Source organism: Xiphophorus couchianus, chromosome 17 (assembly GCF_001444195.1).
Source record: "Xiphophorus couchianus chromosome 17, X_couchianus-1.0, whole genome shotgun sequence".
In the NCBI taxonomy this organism is placed as follows: Eukaryota; Metazoa; Chordata; class Actinopteri; order Cyprinodontiformes; family Poeciliidae; genus Xiphophorus; species Xiphophorus couchianus.
Genome location: NC_040244.1, coordinates 6,949,482 through 6,977,436, shown reverse-complemented (window position 1 = coordinate 6,977,436; position 27,955 = coordinate 6,949,482). Strand labels below are relative to the sequence as shown.

The following is a 27,955-nucleotide window of genomic DNA, read 5'->3' as shown; positions in this document are numbered from 1 at the left end:
ATGTGTTTACTGTTTATTTTAAAATCTCCAAATATTTAAAAAAAAAAAAAAAAAGAACAAACTTGTGTATAAAGAAGAAGTCTGTTTTTGTGTTTGTCAAAATAGTGATACTTTCCACAAATGTATTAGCAAAATCTTTTTAACTGTTTTTATTTAATGGTTTTTCATATTTATTTCAAGTCGTTTTATATGTACATTACACAGGATTTACAAATTATTATTTCCGTTTAAATCTTTGTCATTATAGTTTGTATTTTTTTATTATTTGTTTTGGCATTTTATTTTTGACATTTTTAACCGGAAGCGAGACTTTGAGACGTTAGCTACTTTCAAAGTGCGTCACAAACAACTGGAAAAGATTACTCACTTCGCAGTTTATGTTTGGAATTAAAGCGTGTATTTAATGCTTATTCTGTCCGGCTTCATCCTGTTTCAAACAATCAGACTTTAAAAAAAATTTTAAAAGTATTTTCTTGAATGTCTCCCCGGTTTTTTTTTGCTCCACTTCCCCTGCCCGACTTCTTGTCTCCGCCCACACATTCCTGTGTGTCTGCCGTTTCGGGAGGAGAGAAAAGGGAAAAGGGATCCGGCTGGAAACAGTCTGTGGACCTCGAACCGGAGAGGAGATGATCCCAAACAATAACAACAACATTTCTCAGCCTGAATCCGACCCATGAGAAAGCAGCTGTTTACACAAACTAGTGCTCAATTCATTTTTTTTTAATCAAACAAGTTATTTTTTTTAACTTTTATTTAAGTTTTGAGTTGATTTTAAAAAAAAACCCAAACTTTAAGCCAGAGAGGAGAGGAAGAAGACGAAAGGAAGGGAAAATCATGGAGATCCTGGACAGCAGCGAGTCGTTGCTCCACTGGGACAGAAACCTGAGCGAGCTGTCGGAGGCCGGGGAGCTGGACTCCGTGCTCTACACCAATGTAAGTTATCGATTAAAGCTAACCGATCAGGTATAGATCAAGGGGGGGAGGTGCTGATTGGCTGCAGTTTCTGCCTTTGATGAGTTAATGATGTGTGGCACCCTGCTCTCCATTCGCTAAACTGAGCCTGGGGGTCCAGGCTGCAACAGGTTTAACTGCAGAAGTTTTCTAATCTCGTATTAAGGGTTTTATGGACGGGGTTTCTCATTAAGAATCGACTTATTACCTTCTTTTTATTTAATTTAATGGAAAATATTGAAATTTCCCTTTCACAGTCTTAAGATAAAGTAAATAATTTAAGAATTAGACTTAATAAATGAGTGAGAGAAGCATACTTGTCATGCTCAAGTAACAGTTTTCCATGTGTTTTGTCTGGATTTTATGCAAATTAAACATAATTTTTACATTTTTGCATATATATTTAGCCTACTTTCCTCTGATAACCGTTAAAAAAACAAGGGCAGCCAATTTATTGCATTAATGGAAATGATAGCGTACGGACTTGGTTTTATAGAGCAGGTGGTTTAAGTGATAAATCAACTTCCTAATATTTAAACATCAACAGTTTGTGCAGCTCTGGTCAGATGTAACAAAAATATTACTTTTTTTCTTGTGTCCGTGCAACAAATGCGGTAGGTAACTTACACTAAACATCACCCTGACTCAGTGGTGAAGCGTGGTGGTGGTAGCATCATGCTGTGGGAATACTTTCATTCAACAGTGACTCCAGTCAGAGTTGGCTGGAGCCCAATAGAGAGCAAGCCAGAGCTACAATGACATATCTGCACTTGTAATGGTATTGAAAGATAGTTTTAAAGTGTAGTGAGTTATGAAGGCTGAATACAAGTGCACTGTTTCAACCGTATTTTGTTCATTAATTTCAGTTGAAATCTGTAATTTTTTTTAAATCTCATGTCCTGGTTTTATGAGCTGTTGATATAATTACAGGACAGAATAAATAAGGAGGCAAAACACACACACACAGAGAGAGAGAGAGAGAGTTTCTCCTTTCTGTAAGCTGAGCTCTGCATTTAAAGGTCCTCTGTTATGTAAGCTGAAGTCTGTCTTTCAGCTGTGTGTCTCCTTTGGGCCGGGACGAGATTGTGTGAGACGGAGAGAATGAGGCAGCTGTGTGGGTCCTGTGAGTGTGTGTGTGTGTGTGTGGAGGGTTCACAGAGTGTAAAAACAGCTGGCCAAAGATGGAAATCAGACACCGAGGAGGCTGAGTCAGCCTCAGACCCACAGTGACTCGGTTTTCCGTCCCATCTGAGGACATCACAGACTTGCTCTCACTTTCTCTAGCCATCTTAAAAATCAAATCTTTTTTTTTCTTTTTGGGCTGCGAGCCTCTTATGTCTCCACTTGCGCTTGTTTCCTCGCGACGGGTGAAAACTTGTTGCTGTTAAAGTTTGTCTGAATTTGTTAGGCTGCTTTAATTAAGACCCGTTGCAAGACAAAGAAGTTTATTTTAGTTAGAGTCTGTGACTAATAGAGTTTTCACACCTGATAGTCTGGAAGACTTGGTTCAATTTGGAGCCAAAATTGCAATATTTGTTACATTTTCAGTTTGAGTGGTTTGCTGTCACATTCCACCGTCAAACAATCCAAACTAATTGAAAAACTTGTTCCCCTCCTCACCTGTGGTGGCGCTGCAACAAGAACCACTGAAGGAAACGGCATAAAAACCTCCAAAGTTGACATAAACGCAGCTTCCTTCGTCACAAAATGTAAACAAAAATAGAGTAGCCGTTGTAGGACCACAAGCCATTTCTTCTGTTAGCATTGGACTCACTGTTTATTTTGGTTGTATTTATCCAGAATGCCCTGTGCTGTAGTCCACTTCCTGCTTTTGTAGTGGTCTTCGGTCTGCTTCGTGTTCACATATGCATTTGAAGTGGACCAGAGTTTGTTTTTGTGGTCATTAAGATTGCGATATGATGTGCTTCAAAGCAACTTTCTTGATAAGTTAATATCATTTTCAGTCATTGTTTACATCCTGATTTAATGCGTATAGCTTTTTTCTGGTGCAGAATTTTGACATGTGTCTCACATAAATGACATAAAGGCCGGATAAAATGCGACATGGCTGTTCAGTCTGCAGAAGCGTTGAAAACAATCGTATGTCTCCTAATTAGTTCCACATATCAGATTTTCTGGGCGTTGATAGAAACTCAATTGGGCTGTCAGATATAGGGCACACATTTGGGCAAAAAAGCGAATTCTGGTCACATTTTGGATATTTTCTACAACATTTCTACCTGTAGCATACTGTACGTATAGAAACATTTTTCATAGATCTGGGAAAGAAACATCTGCACAAAAAGTGCATTTTAAGTTTCTTTTAAAACTGATTTCACTTTAATGGTGAAAGTTTTCTGAATGTTGAACAGTAATGCATAAATACACATATTCACTGCTGGGTAATATAGACCAGCATTATGGATGTCTTATATATAAACATGAACAGTTTGTGTTTGTATAGAACTGGAGCGTTCGAGGTAACAAGACTGTAGTGTTTGAATGTGAGGCGGCCTGAGAAACAGACTGAAGTCTTTGTTCCTGCCCTGCCTGGTGGTGGGCCGGCTCCTTCACGTTCCACCTCCCCGGGGGCTTCAGACGGGATTCCTCACAGCTCAGCAAGCCTTAACCAGCGTCATCAGCTGCTTTTTTCATTACTTTAAACGTCCATGCAGTCTCCTCCCAGCCTGGATGCCTTTAAAAGCATCTAGTCGTTCAGGTTTTACGATATGAAGACGTTATTTTTTCTTTCATCTGCAGCCATGTGTCACACTCTTTTCAGGAGTAACAATAGGCATCGTAGGCTCATGACGTGTTTGACATTTGCTTGAAATTTTAAAAGCATCCACAATGCAGAAGATGAACACTTATGGAAACTTTTGTTTGTTTTTTGTTCTTAAACTCTACAGTGTTCCAGGGCAGAATTGTTACTCCTTGCATGAGTTTTTTGAGTTTGTAGACCGGATTTTGTACCTTCTCTCCTGCAGAAATTTTTTTTTCCAGATGCCGAAAGCAAACAGTAGAGGGATTTATATAAGTTTGCACCAATCCCCTGTTACAAAGTCACTGTCCAGAAGTCTTCATCTTACTGTTCACTCGTATGCACATCTGTCATGCAGACTCTGCAGGGGCAGCAACATGATTAAAAACAGTCATGCTAAGATATTCTTTCAGCTGTAGCATTAAATTTGAGGCTGTTATGATTCAAAGTGATGATTGTTTGGAGATAATCCAGTAGTACTTTGATTTCATACACATTTTATTCATATTTGTGCATAAATACAAGCAAAATTGGAATTGCGAAAATATATTTTCTTAATAGGAAACAGGCCAGTTTTGAAAGAAAACTCACATTTTTGTTTAAAACCTTTTTGTGCTACAGTCAGGTGGATTTTCGACTATATCAGAATTAGCATATTTCACAAAACTGCATCATGAGTCATGTAATTAACAAACGGATGTTACTACTGGTGGAAAGACAACAGGAAGTGGCATCTTTTTTAATGACTTATCAGGCAAACAAACTTATTCATGTTTAATTTAAATTGCGTTTCTTATGTAATGGAAACACCACAGTTGTAAAATGGCATTTTTCGACATTAGCAGAGTAGCAGTGAGCTTTAACCACTTCTACACACACTTCAGTCTTTTGTTCTGTGAGATTTTCTCTCATAAAGACACAATGAGAAGTTTTGTTCAGGACTCTGATGTGTCATTGTTTAGACTTTTATGGAAAGAAGAATTTTCTCCGCTTCAGGAGTTGGTAAATAGATAAATGTCAGCGGAGCACAAAGATAATACCCACACAAGATCTCTTGTCAGTCAAAAGTTTTCAGCAGGAGATTTATTTTAAATTCCAGAGTTTAAACATGACATATCAGGTTTTGTTTCAAGCTCACGTTAAACCTGCTGCACTTGCATACCTTTATTGGTTCAACATGTTCGAGAAAAGGGTGTATTTGTTGAGTTTGCTCCAGGACAAATATCACCCCGGTTACATAATTCCTGCAGGTTCTCATTTGTAGCTCTCAAACCAGCTGTAATACACAACCTTTACTGATAGGCTGTAGATGACAGCTTTGATAGCCGCTTCAGATCAGGTCAATATGTGCTCACAGAGGAGAGCCTGTTCTCCGTTGGGGCAGGGCATCCTGCTCGCCGGTGACCTTGCACTGCCTGTGTGAATAGTCCATGTGTGTGACATGCCTATGTCAGTGTGCACCAAGGAAACGGTCATCCAGTGCACCACATGGTTACTTTATGCTTAAAAAACTTAAATGATGAAGTTTCTCTGCACACATTTCAAGTGTGGTCACATTCCAATTTTGCATGCCAGACCAGCCTTCACAGATTCATCTTCACCCTCGCCTCTGTGTCACAATGAGGCTGAGAGAGTAATTACAGCAGGAGTGGTGCAGGATCATCCGGTTGTTCCTTTGTCACAAACATATCAACCAGCTAAACGTTTTGGAGACTAAATCATCACTTTCGTTTTATCCCATGTTTTTCCACCATGCAAATCTAAACGTTTGTCAAAGTCTGAGTCCTTTAGTTTATCTCCAGAAATGGTCAAAGTGCTCTCTTGTTTTAAAGTTGATAAGGCAGTTCACATATCTGTCAGTAAAAGCAGCAGGAAAGGAACTTTTGCAAGGAAGATTGCAAGTCACTAATTTTCCGTAATTTGTCCGCATTAAATTTGAATATGGTTCTTTTCTAGACTTTTTTTGGTTAAAAACTCTTGAAGGTTGTTTGATTTGGTCCATGGATTTGAGAATGGATGCAGTGATGACAGAGGTTTTTTTTGTTGTCCATATTTTGACTGACAGAAGTCAAAATGACTGCCGTCTATTGAATATTAATTAATTATTCCTTCTAATTAATTTTCAACAGAGAATCCACATTCCATCAGTAGTTAAACTTTTTCTCCACAGTGGACAAAATCACTGACTGTGGCCCCCAATAACTTGGTATAAACAATGAAATGAAACAATTTCTCTTAAATTATGAACATTTCACCTGATGTGGTCTGAATGCACCACATTATCCTGATCCACATCAGGAGGAGAAATCTGCGCTAGAGTTTAGATCAGACCTAAAAAATCCAACCCGACCCGGACCTAGCCTATAGACATCGTATTACTTTTTGCTCATTTGGTCAATAATAATAATATAACAATTAACACATTTTCTATTTAAAATCTGTGAGCTGGAATGCATAACATTTGCACCAGCAACTAATCTGACCATCTAAAAATTTTTTTTTTTTTCTGGCAATTTCTGTTTTGTTTTTTTTGTGCTTAGTTTAGTTTTTTAAACTTTTTTAATTTTGGTTTTTTCTCTTATAGCTTGTTAAATGACTCAATAGTATTTACTATTTTCAAGCAATACCCTTCAAGATCATGTTCAAATGGTAAAAAAGGGAATTAATTAGCTGATTTTATTGCTTTTCTTCTTGTTTTTGAGCTATTTTCTGCCTTTAATCCTAAAACAATTTTGAACTAAAGATTTTGTTAGTTTAACACCAGCATTTCTCAAGTACTTCTTTCTGTGCCTGCAGACCAAGTTTTAAACTTGTCCTAAATGTCTGGACAGATGGTGCACACATTTTTCTCCTGGTCAAATCTGACGCAACTTTTCTTCTGTACTTTGAAACAGTACTCAGACTTCAGCTCTCTGCAGACAGCCAACTGGTTGGGAGCAATGCGAATGTAGTAATCAGCGTGTAAGGGATCATTACGGAAATCCAGAGGAGACTTCATTCTCTGAGGCAAAGCTAAATTTATCGCTCTGTATCTTTTCTTACTCTTCTTTCTGGTGTTTTCTCCCTCTTTCTCCATGGATCTGCAGCCCCCTGTCATTTGATTCACTGTGTGGTTTAGAGGGTGTGGGTTTAATTTCTGGTTAGATTTTACACACCCAGCCTTTACGAAAGCCTCAAAGCAGTTTCAAAAATCTCCGACTTTTTAAAATTCCTGTAAAAACCATCCGGCTGCCCTCTGTCCCGTAGTTTTCTTCATTGTTTACACTTTACAACCATAGTTTAGAAGTACTTTACAGTTGTTTTCCATGTTGAAGACTTTAAGGTTATTGAATGAACCAAAACTATTGATTTAGTTCATATCAGGGATGATGCATTCTACACAAGCGTCAGTGTTTCACGTCTTGTACCTTAAAGCCTGCAAACTGCCTGTTGCACAGCGTGACGTACATAAAACGCATCGTTGATGGTTTTTGTAGTTCATAACCCCCCAGTAGCGGAAAGTGTTAATTCTAGAGCAGCTTCAGGCATAAACCTCTTTCACCTTCCAGCTTTCCTCCCCCTCCTGCATCCGTCTCTCCTGCAGGGTGAACCGGGACGAGTCGGCTCGTGTCCAAAATTCCCAAAACATCTGGTTGCTTCTCTTCACTCTTTATCTACAGTGACCCATAAGTTTATCAGTCTTTCTTCTGACTTTTTTTTTTTTTTTAGGATTTTGCTCCTATATAAAGTCTAAATAAAAATGAATGTAAGGAGCAGTTTTTGTTTGAATTTATGCTTTTTTCATCTGCATTTTATCACATAAGAAACTAAATTAGAGCTACTCTAGTTTGGGCTGGTTTGGTTTTGGTTGTGCCAGGGTTGCTTTTCACCAAACCTCAATGGTTTGGTGAACAAGTTGCCTTGAATTCACTAAATAAGTAGCAAGTTGCCTTAAGTTCAGTAGAAATTCCAAACATGTTGCCTTGAATTCACTAAATACTTGAGACAAGTTGCCTCAAGTTCACAAAGCCAAGTAACAAATTGCCTTGAGTTCACAAAACTTTGTAAGAAGTTGCTTTGAGTTCAAGCATACTGCAAGCATACCTTGCAGTACAGTGATCCATTCATCAGAGTTGCCTTGAGTTCAACAAACCTTACAGCAGGTTGACCCAAATTCACAAAACCTCATAGCAAGTTGTCTCAAGTACACAAAGCCAAGTAACACGTTGCCTCGAGTTCCCCAGACCAAGTAACACGTTGCCTTGAGTTCCCCAGACCAAGTAACACGTTGCCTTGAGTTCCCCAGACCAAGTAACACGTTGCCTTGAGTTCCCCAGACCAAGTAACGCGTTGCCTTGAGTTCAGCAACTTGTGACTGAAATGCTTTTTGTTCACACAGCACAGAAAGATGTGGATACCACCATTAACTCCACCATGTTGCTGATTAGTTTGTCATTGTCTTCGTTGTTGATGTTTGACCTTTGACTCTTGAACTCCTTTTTAGGTATGACTTCTGATTCCTTTTATGACTGAATTTTGGGCCGGAACCAATCGGTTTGGTCCGCCTTTTGCAGAGTTGTACAAACTTCTGCATCAAGCATCCATCTTGGCCCAAAAGGTTAGAAAACTAATAAATGAAGGTAGAAGTTTAGGAGAAACCGGCTCCTAAACGTACATGAGCTGAAGGATCCTTTGGTCAATCATGAGACGGATGAGTTATTAAAAAATTCCTGCACCGGCTCTTTCCCTAATAATTAAACTGCTTATGTTGCTTTAAATCCCTCAAATCTTCAGCTTTGACCAACATAAACCAAAGGCCTGTGAAACAGGGAGGCACCACAGTTGGGTGTGATGTGACCATGATATTGCTTGATTAAATGTTGCCAGATATTATGATGTTACAGGGTGTGGACGACAACACATTGTTCAGCTGCTGGTGTCTCCCGAAACTGGATTTATTCTTGTTCCTCCTTTGAATTTAGTTTAGGAAAAGAGTTGGCTACACAACCTGATTCATGTTTGGCAACTGGATGGCAACAAGTTTACTTGTGGCACAAAAAAGCTTTTTGTGTAGCTTGGAGAGGAAGTGGTGCTTGTTTAAGAATCTTTTGTGTTGTTGCTTCCCAGCCAAACTGGGAATTGTGTTGATAAGGCGATGTGCACATAAAATATATTTACCTTCATAAAAAATTTTTTAGCATCCATACTTTAACTGTTTTTGTTTTATTTATTTATATTTCCAAGGAATTCTTATGTTTTTGTTTTAAGTCAGGGAAGAGTTACCTTTCAGCCAGCTGATGCTCAGGGAGCAGCAATGCATTCCTCCTTATAAAACCTCTTCTAACCACAGGATTTACAAGATGCATAAATTTAGTTCTTTTTAACCCTTAGCTATTAAAAAACTCTTGTATCTTGAGGTTGGTAACAGGCCCATCCCTTGTTTTGATGCATTATATACATAATCACTGGCTTATTTAAACTAAATTTAAGTAAAATTTTCAAGAGATGAAGTAAAAGTTGCCAAAGGTTTTTTGTGACAATGGCTTCCAAGAACAAAATTGTCACGTTTTTCTGCAAGTTCAACCAACTAGCATCAAGAAAAAAGTATGTTTTTATTTGAAAATAAGTTCCCAAAAACACTTATTTTTGAAAATTAATCAGATTTTTGGATTCATATTATGTTTTTGTCTACATAAAGTGTAAAATAATGCAGTCGTGTAATTATACTTTTTTAAAAATTATTTGTAAAGACTCTTTAGCAACATATTTTGTTGATTTAGCCATTTTTTGGGGGGGGATACTCATCAAAACTGATACATTTGGCTTTTCAGCCCTGCAGAGTTGAGTTTGTGGGTTTTAATGTGTCAGCGGGCGCTTCCCGACGTTGAGTCAGATGTCTGCTTGGAAAGCATTCACCTCAAAGACTAAACTAAGAGAGGAATTTGGAAAAGGCGGCACGTTTAGACAAGTCTTAAAACGAAGAAGCTCCCCTTAAGGTGCTGCTGACCCAGTTGTCGCCCAGCAGCTGCAAAAAGTGTAGGGATGAAATGGGATCCAGCAGGAAAAACACAAAGAAAACCACCAGGGTTGATGAATAAACTGAACTACTATCTCCAAATAATCCATGTTTAAGATTCTTGCTAAAACTGTTTGGAAAAAAGATGCAGTTTGTCTGAGGAGACCCGAGTTGAATTCAGCTGAAGCTAATGGTCTGTGCGTAGAGGTGGAAAAGGTTATGCATGAGTGTGTGTTGACCCAGTTTTAACAAGATGGAGATGGAGAACCAGCTGTGTTTTTGTTCCACAGCAACAATATTTTGGTGCTGCATCTGACTGAGTCTTGGGCATTCCTGTTTTTTCCTGTTAAAGTTCAAATTGGGTCGCATTTGCATTCGAATGTAGCCTAGCATGGTCAAAAATGTAAAAATATTGTCTTTTATTTTGGAAAGTGCTATATTGTAATTTTAATCGCAAACTACAACCGTAATATTTCTATTAACACTCTGCTTTGAACTATAATATCTCATTTTATTAATGTCAAACTTACAACCTGAATGGCCAAGCGAGTTTTGATGTATATCTGCTGCTTTAAAGTTTTAAGTTTCCAGGTTTCTGTGGTTTGATTGTAATCTCTGTTGCAACTAACAGTTAACAGTCGAGTGTTGAAATTGATCTGTTATAGTCCGGATCCCACAAATAACGGTAATGTTTTCAGTGTGTTGGGCAACACGGTATAGAAACTGATAACGAGTGGTTTTACTGAACGATTAGCTTCACATAGTGAAGATGTCTAATTTTTTTTACTGGTATTTTTTATATTAAACGTATCCCTACAGTTCAGCACTGTGGATTGTAAAGCTGCTTGTGCAACGATGGTGGGGAACCGTGGGGGTTGTTTTCTGTTGTCGGTCAGTCCGATAGGGCAGGAATGGAAAGAGTGTGTGTTTTATGTAAAACTTCTGGGAAGCTCTCTTGGATGGAAAACAGGGGTCAGAAACACACTTTTTCATCATGCCTTTGGGTCGACTTGTGTTTCCTCACACACGTTCTTGTTGAATATCGGCCAATCAGAACTCAGACAACATCTGAGTCACGATTCTGAACTTAAAAAAAAGAAATGTTGAGTCCACGTCTTGCCATTTTGACTTTATGTTCAAGGGGTGACAAAAAAAATCAGTAACTTGAAATTGGAAGTAAATATTTAGGTCTGTAAATAGTTTCTAATTCATTCTGTAAAGCCTTTTAGCAGAATTTAAACATTTTCTGCGTGTTTATGTAAATGCACTCATGTTGTCGCTTGTGGGAGGAGAGTAAATGCTTGCTGTCAAGCAGGACTTCCTTTATGCTCTCTCACATCCTGTTATTTATGTAAGTTAGCTATCACTCCACCCCAATCAAATATGTGTTGAAACTCGCACTGTATTTTTTGAAAGAACACATTTTTTGGTTCTTTTGATAAAACAAATCTAAACTTTTTTTTAAGTGTCTGAACCAAAGGAAGAATAACATTTTATTGCAGCTCCACATGTCAGATATCTCAGTACACACAACTATCTTCCAAGTATAATTTCAGCAAGATATAGGAGTGTGTTTTGAGTAAATAATTTCTTATTTAATATGATAAAAAATGTACTAGTTTCACTGTACAAGATTATTTAACTTGTAACAAGACATTTTCCCCATATTATGAGTGAAATAATCTTTCAAAATATATTAATTATATTAATATATTCCTTAATATAATAAGGAATATATTCATATTCCTTATTATATTAAGTCAGTTTTAAGAAATTAACTTAAAACAAGCTCAAAGTGAGACTTTCAGCTGTTTCCATTCACTGCCAAACAAGTACATGGTGACATAATTATTGGAAGAAAACAAGGCGTAAACCATAACCTCTATCTCATTGCTGCCAGAATGTAATTAAAAAATTTTTTATCACAAAGTCTTTTGTTGTAGACTGCCAACAAAGTATACTTTTAAATCCCTGCGCAAGGTGCCGGTTTGATAGGTCTTCAGGGTGCTGCTCTAAGACAAATATTTTTATTTGGACTTTCTCCTCACCAGACTACAAATCGTCAACCTATGAGCTCATATTGGAGCAGGAAGCTTGGGTGGATATGTAGTAATGTCTGATTTCAGTTCTCCAATGGCGACAAAATGAGACTTTAGTTTCTTTATGTTTTTCTACATTTCTCAACTTTGAGAAATGTAGAAAAACACGAGGACACGAACAAGGACCTTAATACACCTAACAGTTAAAATACGGAAAGGTATAAATTCATAATGCATTGCCCTGTTCAAATTCAACAGATTGTTGTAAATTTTCTCATGGTTGAGAAAATCTTAATTTTAAAGGTGAAATGAGTAGGTATTTTTTTAGTTTGAATAAGTTTCTTTCCATGACTCATGAATTAATTTACATACATTTATTTTGAGCGATTATTGTCGGCCTACCCGGTCTTTTTGCATTCAAATATTTTGAAAGATTTTAATAAGTTGAAGGCAGAGTGTAAGTATTTGTGCTTCCACTTAGCCCCAATGGCTTTGCAAACAGAACTGTGTCAACTCAGTGAGATGTTTTCCGATCTTTTGTATCAACTGTTTAAGCACTCTTCCTTTTCATATATAAAATAAACATCTTCAGGTCTAAATTTAAATTCTTTTCTTGTTTATTAAACTATAAATTCCACATTTTAAGGTGTGCACAAAGAAATCCAAAATCATCAGCTTGATACTGTAAAGAAACAAATTTGATTGTAACTAAAAGAAGTCCTTTTATTTAACAGTACCTTTTAAAAGTTTTAAATTCATTTATCTAAAATTAAGGCCTGAAAATGTGTTAAATTCATTAAAGAAAATGTAAAGTGGCTGGTGTGTGTTACTCACAGGTCTTACATTTTGTCCTGGCAGGACTTTTAATATCATTTAATCTATGTAGGTTTTTTTCTTGCAGGATTTTTCTTTTGAGCAAAAACTCAAGGCGGTTAAGACTACTGCTAACAAGCTGCTAATACTAGCTTGCTAGCTAGCTAGAGATAAATGATATGTGAGAAGCACAAAACTGCTGCAAAGAGCCACAAAAAGACCATAGAAATGTCACTGTTTTGGTCCCCTACATTTTTTTTGCACATCTGTCGTTATATAGGTCTAAAGTTTTACTCATAATGGTCTTTAAAAGTCTTAAATTTGAGTTAGTGAAACCTGCAGAAACCCTTTTTAAGGCTTTTCTTCTGCAGATTCATCCTGAATTGTTATCCGGCCTTTTTTTGGAGCTGATACCGGATCTCTGATTACTTTTTAGCTTTTGGAAAGACCGGCTGGGATCGATGTCGAGGATCGGGGTCAGGGAGTGTCTGTGTCACCCTCTTATCCGTGTGGGAACCGGCTCGAATCCCTCTGAGAACGAGGGCATTTTTGTTTAGCTCGGGTCAGTTTGTCTGAGCTCATTTGGCTCGAATCTCACAGATATGGGTGTGTTTTCTTTTTACTTGAAGAAATACCAGTCTATATTTCAAACCTAATGTGTAAGAGCTTATTTTTACTGATTGCTGATACAATATAAGAATGTCAGGCTGAACTCCACCAGATCACCCCAAGGCCTGTGATTTGTTTCGTATCACTGACACACTATTATCAATGCCCTGGCAGAAATGCTCTGCTAGTTGTGAGCCCACAGCAACTGATAAGTGACTTATATTCGTAGTTTCCTATCATGCATGGCTTCTATCAGCTGGAGACTGGAAAACATCTGAAGGTTTCAAACTTGATTCAACCTTTTTACATTATTGATGGTTTTGGGGTGAATTATACTTTAGTTCCTTGATATTGTGTCAAAAATTTGTTTTATATTTATTTCCAGATCAGGCCTGTCATGATAACAAATTTTGCTGGATGATAAGTTTTTTAGACTATTTTCAATAAATGTATTGATAATGTCACATAATAATGCTAGTTTGCCTGCTGACTTATGCCATTATATTTGGAAGGTTTTTGAAACGGCTCATTTTCAAGACACACAAAAACATTAACTTATCATTAACTTTTTTGTATCCAAAAAAAAACAAACCAGTTGGCTGGGTTTAAAACAAACAAACAAAAAACAAAGAAAACAACTAAAAGCAATAAATAAAACAAATTTTAAAAAAAGAAACATCTACAAACCATAAAGATTATGATGTCTTTGTAAACAAAATTCCCCATCAGAAAATATTTATCATCAGAGTTGGAAATTATTGAGCTCATTTCAATATATCACACGATTGGTTGATATTGATTCATTACTTATTGTAACAGGGTTATTCCAGATGGTGAATTCTGTCTATAAAAGTGAATTTATGCATAGAAAACACACTCAAGTATCCAACCCAGATACTTATCTCAATCTCTGCTGGTTACAATTGTGCACAAATCATTGATACTTCAACATGTGTTTGTAATTCAGTGTTTACTGAAGGCATCTCGGTTGCAAAATGTAGCTTAACTAATAGCTGTTCACCAATCGCCTTGTAAAAAGTGTTTTTCTGTTTTTATCTATTTATTTGCTACAAGCTTCGATGTTGATTTATATGTTAAAATGTGGTGGAAAACTTCAGTGCAACCCTGTGAGCGGCTTGTACACGTTGTTCTTCCTGTGATGCTCTAGCTTTTTGGCTGCAGGAGTGTCCTGATTTTGAAGCGACCAGCACTAAATAGCAAACAGGAAGTTGGAGAAACTGAATTTTATTAGAACTAAAAACCATCTGGTAAGCCTTTAATTTAACAAGAACTGAAATAAAGCGAACAATGATAAGATATAAAGTTCTCGCAGGGCTGTCAGATAAAAGTTCATATGTTCCTTCAGCTTATCTGCTTATAGTTGGACACATGTTGAGGATGTGTGGCATTTAAAGCCAAAGATCCGAATCCCAATCAAACGTATGAGTCATCTGGATTGTCCTGATAGCAGTCCACACGTTTTAGGATGTTTGCTTTATGAGTGAGTGTCCTGTCAGCCGAGGCGTACACACAGCTGAGTCCAGGTCAGGGTACAAAACGCAGCTGGCCCGACCTGTTGGGGCTGCTTTAGGATTGAGTGGACAGGTTTTTAGTTTTAATTGTTGTCCTTAAAGTCTGGCTTAATTCCTTATTGGCATATGTTTCAGTTTCTGCTTTTGAACAGTAAATCCAGTTGGTTTATTGGTGCTAAGGTTAAAGCTAAAAGAACTTGTATGATTTCTATGTATGAATTTTAGTGAATACTTTCATTTTAGTTGTATTTTAGCCTGTCGCAATAAGCAATTGATCATTTTGATTCTTTTTTTGGAGGGCAGTTTTGTTTTGAGAGTTCACAATCCATTTGATTTATTATTTCTTTTGGTTGTGTGTGATCTTTATTTCCATTTTATTTGTTTTTGTCTTTTGTTTTCTATAATTAACTCCCAGTTCCAGTATTAAGTGTTCCTTATAAAATTAAAGTTCATTGGTCTTTCAGAAGGCAAACTTGTATCGTTATGCCATTATCAATATATTACTTGAAAATGGTCTCAAAACAAGAATGTTATTATTTATCGCAATAATTTCTGGGGCAATTTATTGTTACTGTGACAGGCCTAGCTGTATGATTTGTTTTTGGTACCATTTTAGCATTGCAAACAGCTCCAGAAATTAACATTTTTATATCTTTTTTGTACAATGTGTCAATTGAAACCTGAAGTTATAATTTTAGAATTTTATTACTCCCTAAACAGCATTCAAGTCCAAACTGTTGGTGGAGATTGTATTGGGACTGATTGGTTTTTAACTTGCAAACATAAGTTAGATTATTCTTTTTTTTTTTTTTTCTTTACATTTGAAGCATAGTTTATAGTATTAGTTTTCAAAATGACTTAAAATTTTGCAAAAACTGAAAGATTTATATAAAACTTGAAGCATTATTGGTCATTTTGGAGTTTGCGGTGAGTAAACCATGCGCCAAATGCAAAAAATAGTCGAGACCAGAGTGCAGTGCATAATGTAGAAACCTACCAAGTTTATGTAAAAGTATCTAGTGAAAACTGCCGGGGTTTCCAATGCTTTTTTAGGTAGAGTTATTGACAAAAGTGAAACACTGAGTCCAGGAAAATGGGGTTGAATCCATTAATCCATAAACCCATAATTCCAGGTAGGTAGATTGTCTTTTTAATCTCAGTTGTAATAATCTGAGGACACATATGCTGATGAAACGTAAGAAAACTTTTACTCTGTCACTCTATTTTTTTATTTTGAATTAAAATACCCTCAGTTTGATGGATTTATACATAAATTATGTATTCTGTTTTTTTGCATCTTTATCAGGATAAAGTTTTGACTTTTCATGCTTGTCTGACCTACTTTGAAGTTTCCATTTGCCTCATCTTTGATTTGATTAAAATCTGGCATATTAGAAGTTCTGCTAAGCTTCTGAGATTTTGCATCGGACTGAGCCTCAGTTAATCTGTCTGCATTTCCTCCATCTACAGCCTTCAATTAAAAGATTACAATCTCATCTTTCAGCGATGTCCTGTACCCGTTATTTTCTGTGATACCAGAGAATTTTATTCAGGAAAAAAAAAAATCAGAATAGCCTCTTTGTTATCAGTTCTGACTGTTGCTCCATCTCCAGTTGCTCTAGTTGGGCTTCAGCCTCCCTGGTTCTGTTTCCCAGCTGGAGGGTTTTGAGTTACAGCCGGCCCCTTAAACAACGCCTCCCTCATAAGGGCTCTAGGGACAAAGGGGGTTCTGTTGGGCGTGTGATGAGCTACACCCAGTCGGCGACCGGTCCTCCGTCGCTCTCGACCGCAACCGCGAGCTGAAATGACAGGGAGCTCATGGAGCCGCAGTGTGGGAGTTTGGTGTGGTTCTGTTTCTGTGCATTTGTACATTAAGTTCCTCCTTTCTAAATAAACTAACGGGTTCGTCCATTCTGTGTTTTTAAGAAATTGGGTCATTTGTCTTCAACTTAACAGCAGTTTGGAGATACAAAGGGAGTGAAATATCAAATCTAAACTAGGACTGAAACGATTAATCATGATTAATCGTTTCAGAATTAACCGTCAGCTAATTTATTAATCAATTAGTAATTACCTGGAGTATATATACCAAAAAAATGTCATTTGCTGAACATACTAGGAGCAGTAATAAAGCCAAAATTATACAAATATGTATATATTTTTCACTTAAGATGAAAAAACTTCTTCGCTTGTAAATGTGTTCTACCCAGAACTCCTCTAGTTGCATTGTTTTAGCCTCACCTGGTTTAAATTCAGAATAAAATCTAACATTAAACACCTTTTGCTATCCAGTTACTAAACAAACAATAGTAAACAGATCCATACATTGTATGGATGTTAAGTCAAACAGAAATGTTTTTGTTGCTTTTGTTGATGATAGAAGTATTTCTAGCTACAAATTATCAGGTGTTTACAATAGGCAATAAAATGTTTTTTCTGTTTTAAAAATATGGTTAAATAAATAAATAATCTGCAGAATGGGCCAATTTTAAAAAGGAAATTGATTAATAGCCAGAATAATTGATTATTATAGTAATCATTAGTCAACGTAATTAACATAAACAACAAAGGGTGTCATTTTTTAGGCATGTAGTTTGACCTGAAGAGGCTAAAATTGAAGGGTTTGCCGATAATAAAATAATAATAATGTCATATTTAAGTGAAAAACACAAGCTAACTCTTATAACATCCCAAATTTGACGTACAGAGGTGGCAGCACCATATTATGTGGCTGGTTTGCCGTTTTATTTTCAATTAGGCATTATTTATTTATGTCAATCTGATTCAGTTTGTAAAGTCACTTGAAGTGTTTTATTTTCTTATTCCGTATAGTTTTAGTATTAACACCAAAAGACGCTGCTTTTTTGGACTTGCTTTGCATTAATTTTACATTTTGAGGACCTCAAGGGTTTAATCCAAGTCTGAATCTTTTATCAACAGTTCTGTTGAGGCCTTGATGCTTGTTGGACTAGAGATGAAGCTGAACGTTGCAGACCACTGGAGTTGGAGAATCCTAAACATCGTGACTTTTAGATGTTTGTACCTATTTGGCTGATTGACTTATTCCACATACTCTATATTGTTGAACCATATCATTGGATATATTGGACACAAGCTCCTCTTCATCCTGGACATCAGAAAATGGCCGAGAGAAGTGTAAATATTTGCCTTCTTCCTCCTTGAAGAGATTCACGGTGTGCTGTCGGTGTTTAAACATATCGAAACCTGGAGACGGGACTTGTAGGGAGTGAACAGCAGCAGAGGAGGAAGGGTCATTTGTTTGTGTGGGACACAGAGAAATGCTGGACGTCCCGTGTTTGTGAGTCTGTAATTGAAGCCACATGCTGGACATTGGCCTGTCCACTTTGGATCTTGCCTTAGCTGGGATTTTGCCTGATTGCACTCAAACGTTTGAATTTAGATACCTGACTTGCTCCTATTCAACTTGTATTTATGGCTTGACAAGGCGCGGTGATATAATTTTAACTGGTTTATGACTCCATAAACTTTGTCCGAGCAGGCGGCTGCCGTCAGGTTGGTTTTCTGCTCACAAAGTAGGTCAACTATAAATGTTTAAATAACCAGTTTGCAAGAAAAGAGAGAAAACTAGGAAACTTCACACATCCGTTTTTACTTTGTTCCTTGATTTTAAAATCTTGTTACATCCATCCATCAGTTTATCCTGTCATTAGTTCATTTATCGATTTGTCCAGCAATCTATATATTGTCCGTCCGTCCGTCCGTCCATCTATCTATCTATCTATCTATCTATCTATCTATCTATCTATCTATCTATCTATCTATCTATCTATCTATCTATCTATCTATCTATCTATCTATCTATCTATCTATCTATCTATCTATCTATCTATCCATCTATCCATCCATCTATCCATCTATCCATCTATCCATCTATCTATCTATCTACAGTATCTATCCATCTATCCATCTATCCATCTATCTATCTATCTATCTATCTATCTATCTATCTACAGTATCTATCCATCTATCTATCTATCTATCTATCTATCTATCTATCTATCTATCTATCTATCTATCTATCTATCTATCTATCTATCTATCTACAGTATCTATCCATCTATCCATCTATCTATCTATCTATCTACAGTATCTATCCATCTATCCATCTATCTATCTATCTATCTATCTATCTATCTATCTATCTATCTATCTATCTATCTATCTATCTATCTACAGTATCTATCCATCTATCTATCTTGGAATTTTGACTGAGGTGAACACAAAAATGTTGTGTTGAATTAAAAGGATTTAGTTTTGGACAGTGACTCCAGCTTCTTAAAACTGAAAATGACCTCTTATTTTTTAATATCTTAACATAAAAAAGTATAATTGAAATAGTTTGACTCATAAGTTCATTGGAACATGAACGTGGAGACCTTTCTGCTGTCTGTAGATATAGATCAGTGTGTTATCAGCGTAGTCTCTCCGTGTTTCTGCTAGTCTTGACATCCTGAACAGGATCAGGATCTTCCCCTTGTAGGGAGATGAAGGAATGTGCCGATGGGGGAAGGAGGCTTTGTCTGGTAAAGTATCACCACACTGAGACACAAACATAAATGCTGATTAGAGGAGGTGGATAAGTATCCGACTGGCAGCGCTGGAGTTCCCTGAGGGGGCTGAAGGTGCCAATAGAGACTATAATATCCTGCAATCACAGAGGTGCTGTCTGTCAGAGATTTGTAATGTTGTGGTTTTCGTGTAATTATCAGTATGTTACCTCCCGTCTTCTTTCTCTTTTCTCCAGCACTTCTGTGAGCTCCTGGACGACCTCTCCCCGGACGCTTTGCTGGGCCAGCTGCTCAGCGACCCCTTCCTGTCTGGGGACAAAGGCGGCGTGGAGTCCATGGAGGGAGAGGACGGCTGCGAGCTGTCCCCGTCGTCTCCTCTGCCCCCGCACATCACCACCGAGCACAGCTACTCGCTGTGTGGAGACAGCCGGCCTCAGTCGCCGCTGTCGCACCTCACCGGAGAGCACTGCAGCGAAGCAGGTGGGAAACGATTAATCGAATTAATTGTGATTAATCGATTAGTGGAATAATTGTCAACTAAGTTAGTAAATTATTAATCGTTAACTGGAGTACACAGACTCAAAAAAGGTAATTTGCTAAAAGAAAAACAGAGTCAGATAACAATTAACCCAAAACTGTAAATTTAAGATGATAAACCTTCTTTCTGTTATTGACTTCTACCCAGAACTCCTCAAGTGGAAAATTTACAAAGTCTCTTATTAAGCAGATTTTTCAGTCTAGTAACTAATCCAAAAACTAATCCACATATTAGTAGACAGCTTATTTTGCTGCAGAAGCATCCTTTGCTACAAATGATCAAGCATTTATTAAAGGAATGCTATGTTGTTTCATTTCAGGCACTAACATTTTTATTTTCTTATCTGCAAAAGCAAATGAATTATTTACTTATTTGTATCTTTTAGTGTACTTCTAATCTTGCATAAAAAAGTATTATGTGGTTAAAAGAAAATCTGCATAATGGGCCAATTTTATCTGATTAGTCGTCAGAATAATCAATTACTAAAATAATAACCATCCACTTTAGAGATATCCTGAGATCTTCTTAATCCAGTATTATAAATTCATATTTTAATACATTTCTAATATTGTGTAAAACAGGCTTAAGTAATTAAACAAATTATTTGTAGAATGTGTTCCCTGATTAATTGATCAGTCATCAGAATAATTGTTAGTTGCAGCTCTATCCATGAGTTTAAGGATCACTTTTAAGATCTACTGTGTTTAGAGCACTTCATGCACTATTAGAAATTAATCTTTTAATCTATTTCTAATATTTTTCGAAGAATATCTGAAGAATTTGTTACCCAATTAAATGATTAATCGTCAAAAAAAAGAAATCGTTGCAGCTCTATGCACGAGTTTAAGGATAATCCAACCTTCCACTTTCGACATCTACTGAGTTTTGAGCACCTAATTCTTTTAGATATTTTAAAATTTATTTTATAACAATGGAAGTTTTTACATTTACCAATATGACACAAAACAAACCACTTTCCACAATCTGGAAAAACCGTTTACCCCATTTAGGGTTGTTAATGCAAAGAAAAACTGGTTATTTTTGAATGAAATCTGAAGTAATTTCATATTATGATGTTTTTCCAACACAGAGTCTGATGGAGACTCCCCTGAGTGGGCCATGGAGCAGGAAGAGGCCATTGAGGGCCTCCTTTGTGTGACTCCTTCTCTGCTCCCCACTCTTTCGTTCTCTCTGGCCTCCAGTGAGGACCCTCGTGGGCCTGAGGGCCCCGCTTTGGCCCCTGTGGCCCAAACAGCAGCCAGCAGCATCACCAACCAAGGCAAAGCAATCAAGGTAGGAGAAAACCCCTTTTAAAACTCTGAGTTTCAGTTTGTTCTGTTTGTGACACTGTCTGTCTTCTGTATTACAGATTAAGGAGGAGAAAATTATCCCTGAGATTAAGCTGGAGCCTCATGAAGTGGACCAGTTCCTCAATTTTTCACCCAAAGGTCAGAATTAGGATTTTACTCGTGTGCTACAACGACCCCTGCTGGCAGGTTTTGAGCATTACAGTTCTTTAACATTTGAAACCAAGATGAACGAAAAGTTTTTCTGAACAACCTTAAATCACATCTAGGGCTGCAACTAACAAAATTGCTAGTCATATGATATATCAGTAATCTACTGATTATTCTAACAATTAATTGATTAATCGGATAAAGAATCTGCAAATTTTCCATTTGAGCCTTTTTATATAGTATTAGAAAGACATTTAAGTAAACAAATAATTCAGTTTCTTTTTTGAATAAGAAACTATTTAATATAAACATTTTACTGTCTAAAGCGCAATAACAGTATTCCTTTTTTTACGGTTTACTCTAACAAAAGATGGATCTGCAGCTAAAAAATACTTTTAACATAAAGAGATAATCTGTTGATTTATTGTTTTTTAATTATTGATTAATAAGTAGATAGAAAATGTGATTCATAGCTTTTTTTACAGAATTTATACCAGGTGAACTAAAAAATATGTCACTTGAGTTGTTTTGAGTAGAACATATTTACAAAGATTTTTTTTTTTGTTTAGCTTAAATGCTAAATGTGCATATTTGTTTTGTACAGTTTTGGCAGTGAATTAGTTGTTCTCTCAGTAAATTAAAGTTTTTTTTTTCTTTAGTTTGTATATTCCAGGTAACAATTAATCGATTACTAAATTAGTTCACGATTCTTTCAGCAATTGATTAATCACAATTAATCCAACTAAAGGACTTCTGCATTGGCCTTAACATGTTGGCTTGTTTCTTTTACTCAAACAAATCTGTAATTTCTTTGTGATTTTGTTGTTTTTTAGGCCTGGAGTCCCTGAGGATGCCTCCCACTCCTCCCAGTTCCCACGGCAGTGACTCTGAGGGCAGCCAGAGCCCCGTCCACGCCCCTCCCAGTATGTCCTGCCCCACCTCCCCCAGCAGCCCACCTCCGCCTCAGGCCAGCGTCAAGGTGTCTCCGCGCGCCGCGTCCTCCCTGTCCAACTCCCCGCTGCTCACCGCTCCTCATGTAAGGGACCGGTTTCTGTTTTCTCACAACTTTTGCTCAATTCGTTATGAAAGTGACGGTCACCACTCACACTTTTTGACTTCAACAGAAAAAAATGTTCAGGTATACGAGTCCAGTCTTTAATTTGTGTGCATTTATAATGTGGGGAAAATGATAACAGAAAATAAATGTTTTAGCGAAATGTTACAGGAACTAAAGAATATTTAAGCTTCTTAAGCTGAATGTCGTCTCCTGGAACATTAAATTATGTTAAAAGGACTCCCTGCTTCATTAATATAGATTTCTCTTCAAAATGGGAAATACAAAATAGCACAATCAAGTACAATGATTTTGTTATGATACTAATAAGTCATAAAATTCCTGCAAAAAACAACTTGTATCCAAAACTTGCTCATATTTCCAATAATAGCAGTAATTCCAATGTTTTAAACAATTGGACTGTGAAAAGGTAAATTTTAGATGTTTATATTGTAGAGGATTTATAATAAGTCGGATTAATGACACTCAGAATTAAACTAATCAGTGTAAAAGTGGCAAAGGGGAAGGAAACTAAAAGTGCTTCATCTCCATTCTTATAAAGACCGTATTCATTGACTGTGTTATCTCTCTGTTATTGTTTTATTATTTTCCCTTTTTTTAAATTAGTAAGACATGTAAAAGAAAGAAGGCTGGGTAAAATAAGTTTGTGCTTCTGCCTTCCTCCTTCTCAAACAGATACCTAAATATATATCATGGTATTTGAGCTGTGAACGTGAATCTTTGAAATAAAAATAGTAAATTGCACATCATGGCTTTTGTTGAGCACAACGGAGGAGCTGGGGAGCCTGTTGCTCTTCCAAAATCCTTGAAAACATTATTATGTTTCAAAATGCTCATGATGCCATACACATGAGGATATTTTAAATAAAACTCTGGTGAACTCTCCTGGGTCCAAAATATTATAATTTTAACAGAAATCTACCTTACCGAAATTAGGTGTTCTGAAAGTGGCAAAAGGGGTCACACTCTAGAATAGATTTGCAAATATTTAGATTTTCCCTCTCGTCCTGCAGAAGTTACAGGGGTCTGGGCCGCTGATCCTGACCGAGGAGGAGCGTCGAACGCTGGTGGCCGAAGGTTATTCTGTTCCTACCAAACTGCCGCTCACCAAAGCAGAAGAGAAGGCACTAAAGAAGATCCGCCGGAAAATCAAGAACAAGGTAGGAGCTCAGGAATATACAAACTGTTGCTCTAGATGCTAATCTTGCTCTGATTTCTGTATTTTTCACTTAAATTGTTTTACTCTAGAATTTCTCAAGTAGTATGAGGAAATCTTTTTTTTAATAAACTCTTTACAGTCCTTTTAACTTTTTATTCAACTCTTTCTTTTTTTGTTCTTTCACAGATTTCAGCTCAAGAGAGTCGCAGGAAGAAGAAAGAATACATGGATGCTCTGGAGAAAAAGTAATTTAATCTTTATCCTTCTTCCTCTTCTAGCTAACAGAAAAATAAATACCTGGAAAAGTTTAGATAATAAACTAAGAAATCTAGTTTTTTTTTTGTTGCTATTCTTAAAAAATATTAGCATATCATCTGCATAATGGTAGAGAATTCTTTAACAAACAGAGCTGGAAACATGTAAAATCACTGCTTCAAATTTAAAATAGTGTGTTGATGTTGCTAATTACGAGTCACTAACACTGCAGTACTGCTGTGTGGCCACAGGGTGGAGACATGCTCCAATGAGAACAACGAGCTACGCAGGAAAGTGGAAACTCTCGAGTGCACAAACAAGTAAGGACATACAGTTTCTAGGGATTTTTCAACTAATTCCTCTTTAAAACTCAAGAAGAAGAAACTATTATTTGATACTCTGGCTTTCTAAAAACATACATTTCTGTTTTGTTTTACTAAAAGCTTCACAGTTGGATTCTCAGTTTGATTCTTAACCAGAACACACAAATGCTAACAGTCGAGGAAATTGTAAGTAAAAATGTGAATATTTGAGAGATTTTTTTTTATTGAGGAAAAGACAAAAGTAAGGATTCAAAACTTGAACTTTCAGAAACTGAAGTACTGCCAAAGTTAGAAAGCTTCTGTTTTTTTGCTGAAGGCTTGATTACAGCCTGCAGGTTCACTGCTCTGGGGGTTGGAGGGTTTTAGCCTGGATCATGCTGAGCTGGAAAACAATGACTCAGTTCTGTGATTTGAAAATAAAGCTGAATCAGAGGCTCCCCGTCTCTGCATTCAGCTGCAGCTTTTTGCATTCATGCATAATCATGAGTCCATTTTCACTGCGAAACGCTGAGGCTGCGTCAGGGATTCTGCACGGATGAACGGCGTGTGCTGCACAAGGCGGGTGCATCGGGTTAAGTGCGTCCCTGACAGCTGCTTCAGGTCGGGTTTTTTCACTCAGCGGTTAAAGTGTGCTTCGCTGTCACTCCTGAAAAGATAAATGGGGCGGTGGAGCCTGCTTTTGTGCCGCTGCACCTTGATGGCACAGCGGGTGTGCTGTGTTTTAGCGATCGAGAGAGAAAATCTCTGCGACATGTGAAGCTGTCTGGAAGGTGGCAGCAGATAAAACAAACATGTACCATGAGATCAGGGGGAATTAGTCGGACTGCTAGTTTCCATCAGCTAATATTAAACCAACAAGAAAGTTATTAGGTTAATTAGCAGGTTTAAGGGCTCAGTGACGCTCTCCAATGGTCAGAGGTTTTAAACTGTTTCATCAAGAGGAATCCTGCCAGACACCAGGATCCATCCATCCATCCATCCATCCATCCATCCATGATAAATGGATAGATGGATAGATCCAGTCCATGTCTACTATTTTGACTCTAACAGCCTTACATTCAGTCTGACCCATCGGTGTGTGTGTGTGTGTGTTTGCAGGTCTTTGCTGCAGCAGCTGCAGGCTCTGCAGGCGATGGTGGCAGGAAAAATCCAGAAGTCGTGCAGGATGGCAGGCACCCAGACATCCTCATGCTTAATGGTAACGCATATGTGACACTGAGCTCATGGAGCATCGATTATTAAACTGGAAACATCTGTTTCCATTGTAATTCATGATTTATTCATTCGTCTATCCACCCTTCTCTCTTCATCTGCCTGTTTGTTGCTCTACAGGTGGTCGTGTTGTGTTTCGCTCTGTTTCTGGGGAGTTTTTACCCGAGCAGCTTCACTCTGTCATCAAGCATCACTGAAACAGGCGTGCCATCCAGACAGATGCCTGAATCCTACACAGCTACAGGTAATCTTACTCCAACAATACATTAAAGAAAACCAAGAAAGACAAAAGGACGAGTTCTCATGATCCTCCTCTTTCATAAAGGCTCTGATATGAAAGGTTTTCGATCTAGAAAAGTTAACTTTCAATAATGATCAGGAAACTTGTTCATTTTTCTGAAGTTTTCAGCTTGTCTGACCTACCCTGCTGTTCCCATTGTCATGAATCATTACTTCCCAGCTGTAAAACTCTGGTGGTCCATTATACCATCACCACTAATCAGATTCCACCTACAGCTCAGCAGCAACAGCCACAGAAACTGATTTGACCTTTCATTGCATCCTCATTACCTCCCCCCCACACACAGACACACTCACTGCTGTAATTGAGATCAGATATAATTTTCTTAACAATCAAATTCAGTTTCCTCTCACATCCTGCTCACACACAAACCGATGCTTTCTTGTGTTAGGCTGCGGAAAAGTTCAAGCAACTTGATTTTTATGGTTAAAAGTAGAGAAAATGACCTGGAGGTCATCTTTTGGTTTTTCTGTTCCACCCAAAACCAAAAGATTTGACTTATTTCTTTCTCTTTTCGTTTTCCGTCTTTCTACCATTCTCCATTGCTAAGAGAAGAATGCCGAGCAAAATGGCTGCTAATGCTAATTCAATATTTAGAAACGCTGGCAACACAGACTTCGTTTATTTTCCACCGCCGCCATTGCTAAAACTACAGGCAGACAATTCTAAAACGTCGCAGCAAATCGACGTCATCGTTCACGAAATCTGATTCTGTTCGCTGATCGGTCCGTTAGAAATTCTATGGGAGAGCCGTGAAGTGCTAGCTAGCTAGGCTAGATGTGAATGCTTTTGCTCGGCGTTTCGTTTTAATTGTTCGGGTTTTTTTTTGGGTTTTTTTCCATTTTCAGTGAAAAGCAGGAGTTTGCTGTCGACCTTCGAGGACGAGCAGCCGCACCTCCTGGGCCTCGGCGGCGAATACCCCGAGCAGTGGGAGGACGCGCCGGCCGTCGTCATGGCAACGTGGCGCCGTTCAGAGCAGCAGAAACTCGGCTCCGAACCGAACCGAGCGGAGAGGCACCCGCCTTTCAGGAACAAAAGCAACGACACGCAGAAGAACCTGCTGCTAGACCTGCACAGGTGAACCGCGGACTCAAATGAAAACTTTTCGGGTCTGTTTAACGTCGCGGTTCTGATTGGGTTTTGCCCGCTGTTTGGCCTCCAGGTCGCAGACGGCGAACAGGAGCAGCAGTAAAGTTTTAGAGCTGGATCGATCGGTCAACGAGACTTCCTGAGGTCTCACTTCGCCCCATCCTAAAAGATTTCTCTGGAGCTTTTTCATGTGTCCGGAAGCAGCAGCGCCCCCTGTTGACTGACTGAGGTCCGACGCCACCTCTGCTCCATCAAATACACTGAAATTGTAATAACAAAGAGGCACTGGTTGCCTTGTATTTCTGAATTAAAAGTAAAGTTGCACTGATGGTTTCCGACTTGCTATATATATATATATATATATATATATATAAACTCAGAGCAGTGTGGCGTTATTCCAGAGGAAATTATTTTAAAATTCGACATGTGAGGCTTTTTACGGGACACTGATGATCGTGTATGATGAGTCGTGTATTTATAGAAACTTTTTTTATTTCATTTCTTAAATGCTTTCATCCCATTTTGATACTAGCTTGTGTTCATACATTATTTTAATATTTTATTTGTATTCTTTTATATTATATATGTATGTATTTACGTTTCTGGGGAATTTGTATTTAGTCCCGTTGAGAAAAACAAAACCAAGATTAATATTAAGGATGTTTTCTCATGTTCAGTTTTGGCTTGTTTGTGTCTTTTGACAGTATTTTCCTCAATAAATGCAAAGAAAAGTGGGGGAAACACTATTTTAGCTCGTCTGCAGCTTTAGGCTCCTTTTTTATTCAGTGTCCTTCTGAGGTATTTAGGTTTGTATTTGATTAAATTTGCCTTTCTTAAAGTAAAAAGACATTTAATCATCGTAATTCAGCGTTGACCAAAAATACATCTTATAAACTTGGAAAAAAGTTTCTATTTTTGTAAATGTGGGTTGTTAAATGAGGAAAATTTAAATGTGTCGGGACGATCTATAATTCATCCCTGCTCTCTATTTTTGGCTCTGTTCTGTTGATAAATTATGAACGCTGGCTTTTTGAGCATTAAAGCAACATTTTCTCCCTCTCAGATGTCCTGTTGTCCTGTTTAGCTTAGCCAGTTCATCAATAAAGATATTGATGTGAAGCACTGATGATCAGTCGTGTACAGTACATTCCTCACAGTCAGTGCCTTTGGAAACAAACTGGTTCCACTTTGTAAAAAGAACTTCTGTGTTTTTGTGGCTCCCATGTAAAGTCAGTCTGAACTAGTCTCTTTCTTCTTGCTTTGGAAGTGAATAAAGTATTTTCCGTAGTAAAAGCA

The 27,955-nt window shown here is 37.5% G+C and overlaps 1 protein-coding gene across 1 annotated transcript; it reads left to right on the top strand.

The window, feature by feature from the left end:
* The first annotated feature begins 368 nt into the window (after nucleotides 1-368).
* Nucleotides 369-27,955, top strand: creb3l2 (cAMP responsive element binding protein 3-like 2). The gene is made up of 12 exons (XM_028043892.1): nucleotides 369-933; nucleotides 19,487-19,730; nucleotides 20,879-21,081; nucleotides 21,158-21,236; nucleotides 22,079-22,281; nucleotides 23,334-23,480; nucleotides 23,666-23,724; nucleotides 23,986-24,054; nucleotides 25,156-25,255; nucleotides 25,390-25,513; nucleotides 26,419-26,647; nucleotides 26,733-27,955. Exons 1-12 carry the CDS (start codon nucleotides 835-837, stop codon nucleotides 26,800-26,802), a joined length of 1,626 nt encoding a protein of 541 aa, XP_027899693.1. The 5' UTR covers nucleotides 369-834; the 3' UTR covers nucleotides 26,803-27,955.

Excerpts from the sequence above, each read along its gene's own strand:
- creb3l2 (XM_028043892.1), top strand. The coding sequence starts at position 835 with ATGGAGATCCTGGACAGCAGCGAGTCGTTGCTCCACTGGGACAGAAAC. Across the intron at positions 19,731-20,878 it reads AGAGCACTGCAGCGAAGCAG|AGTCTGATGGAGACTCCCCT; the intron begins GTGGGAAACGAT and ends TTTCCAACACAG. Across the intron at positions 24,055-25,155 it reads ACTCTCGAGTGCACAAACAA|GTCTTTGCTGCAGCAGCTGC; the intron begins GTAAGGACATAC and ends GTGTGTTTGCAG.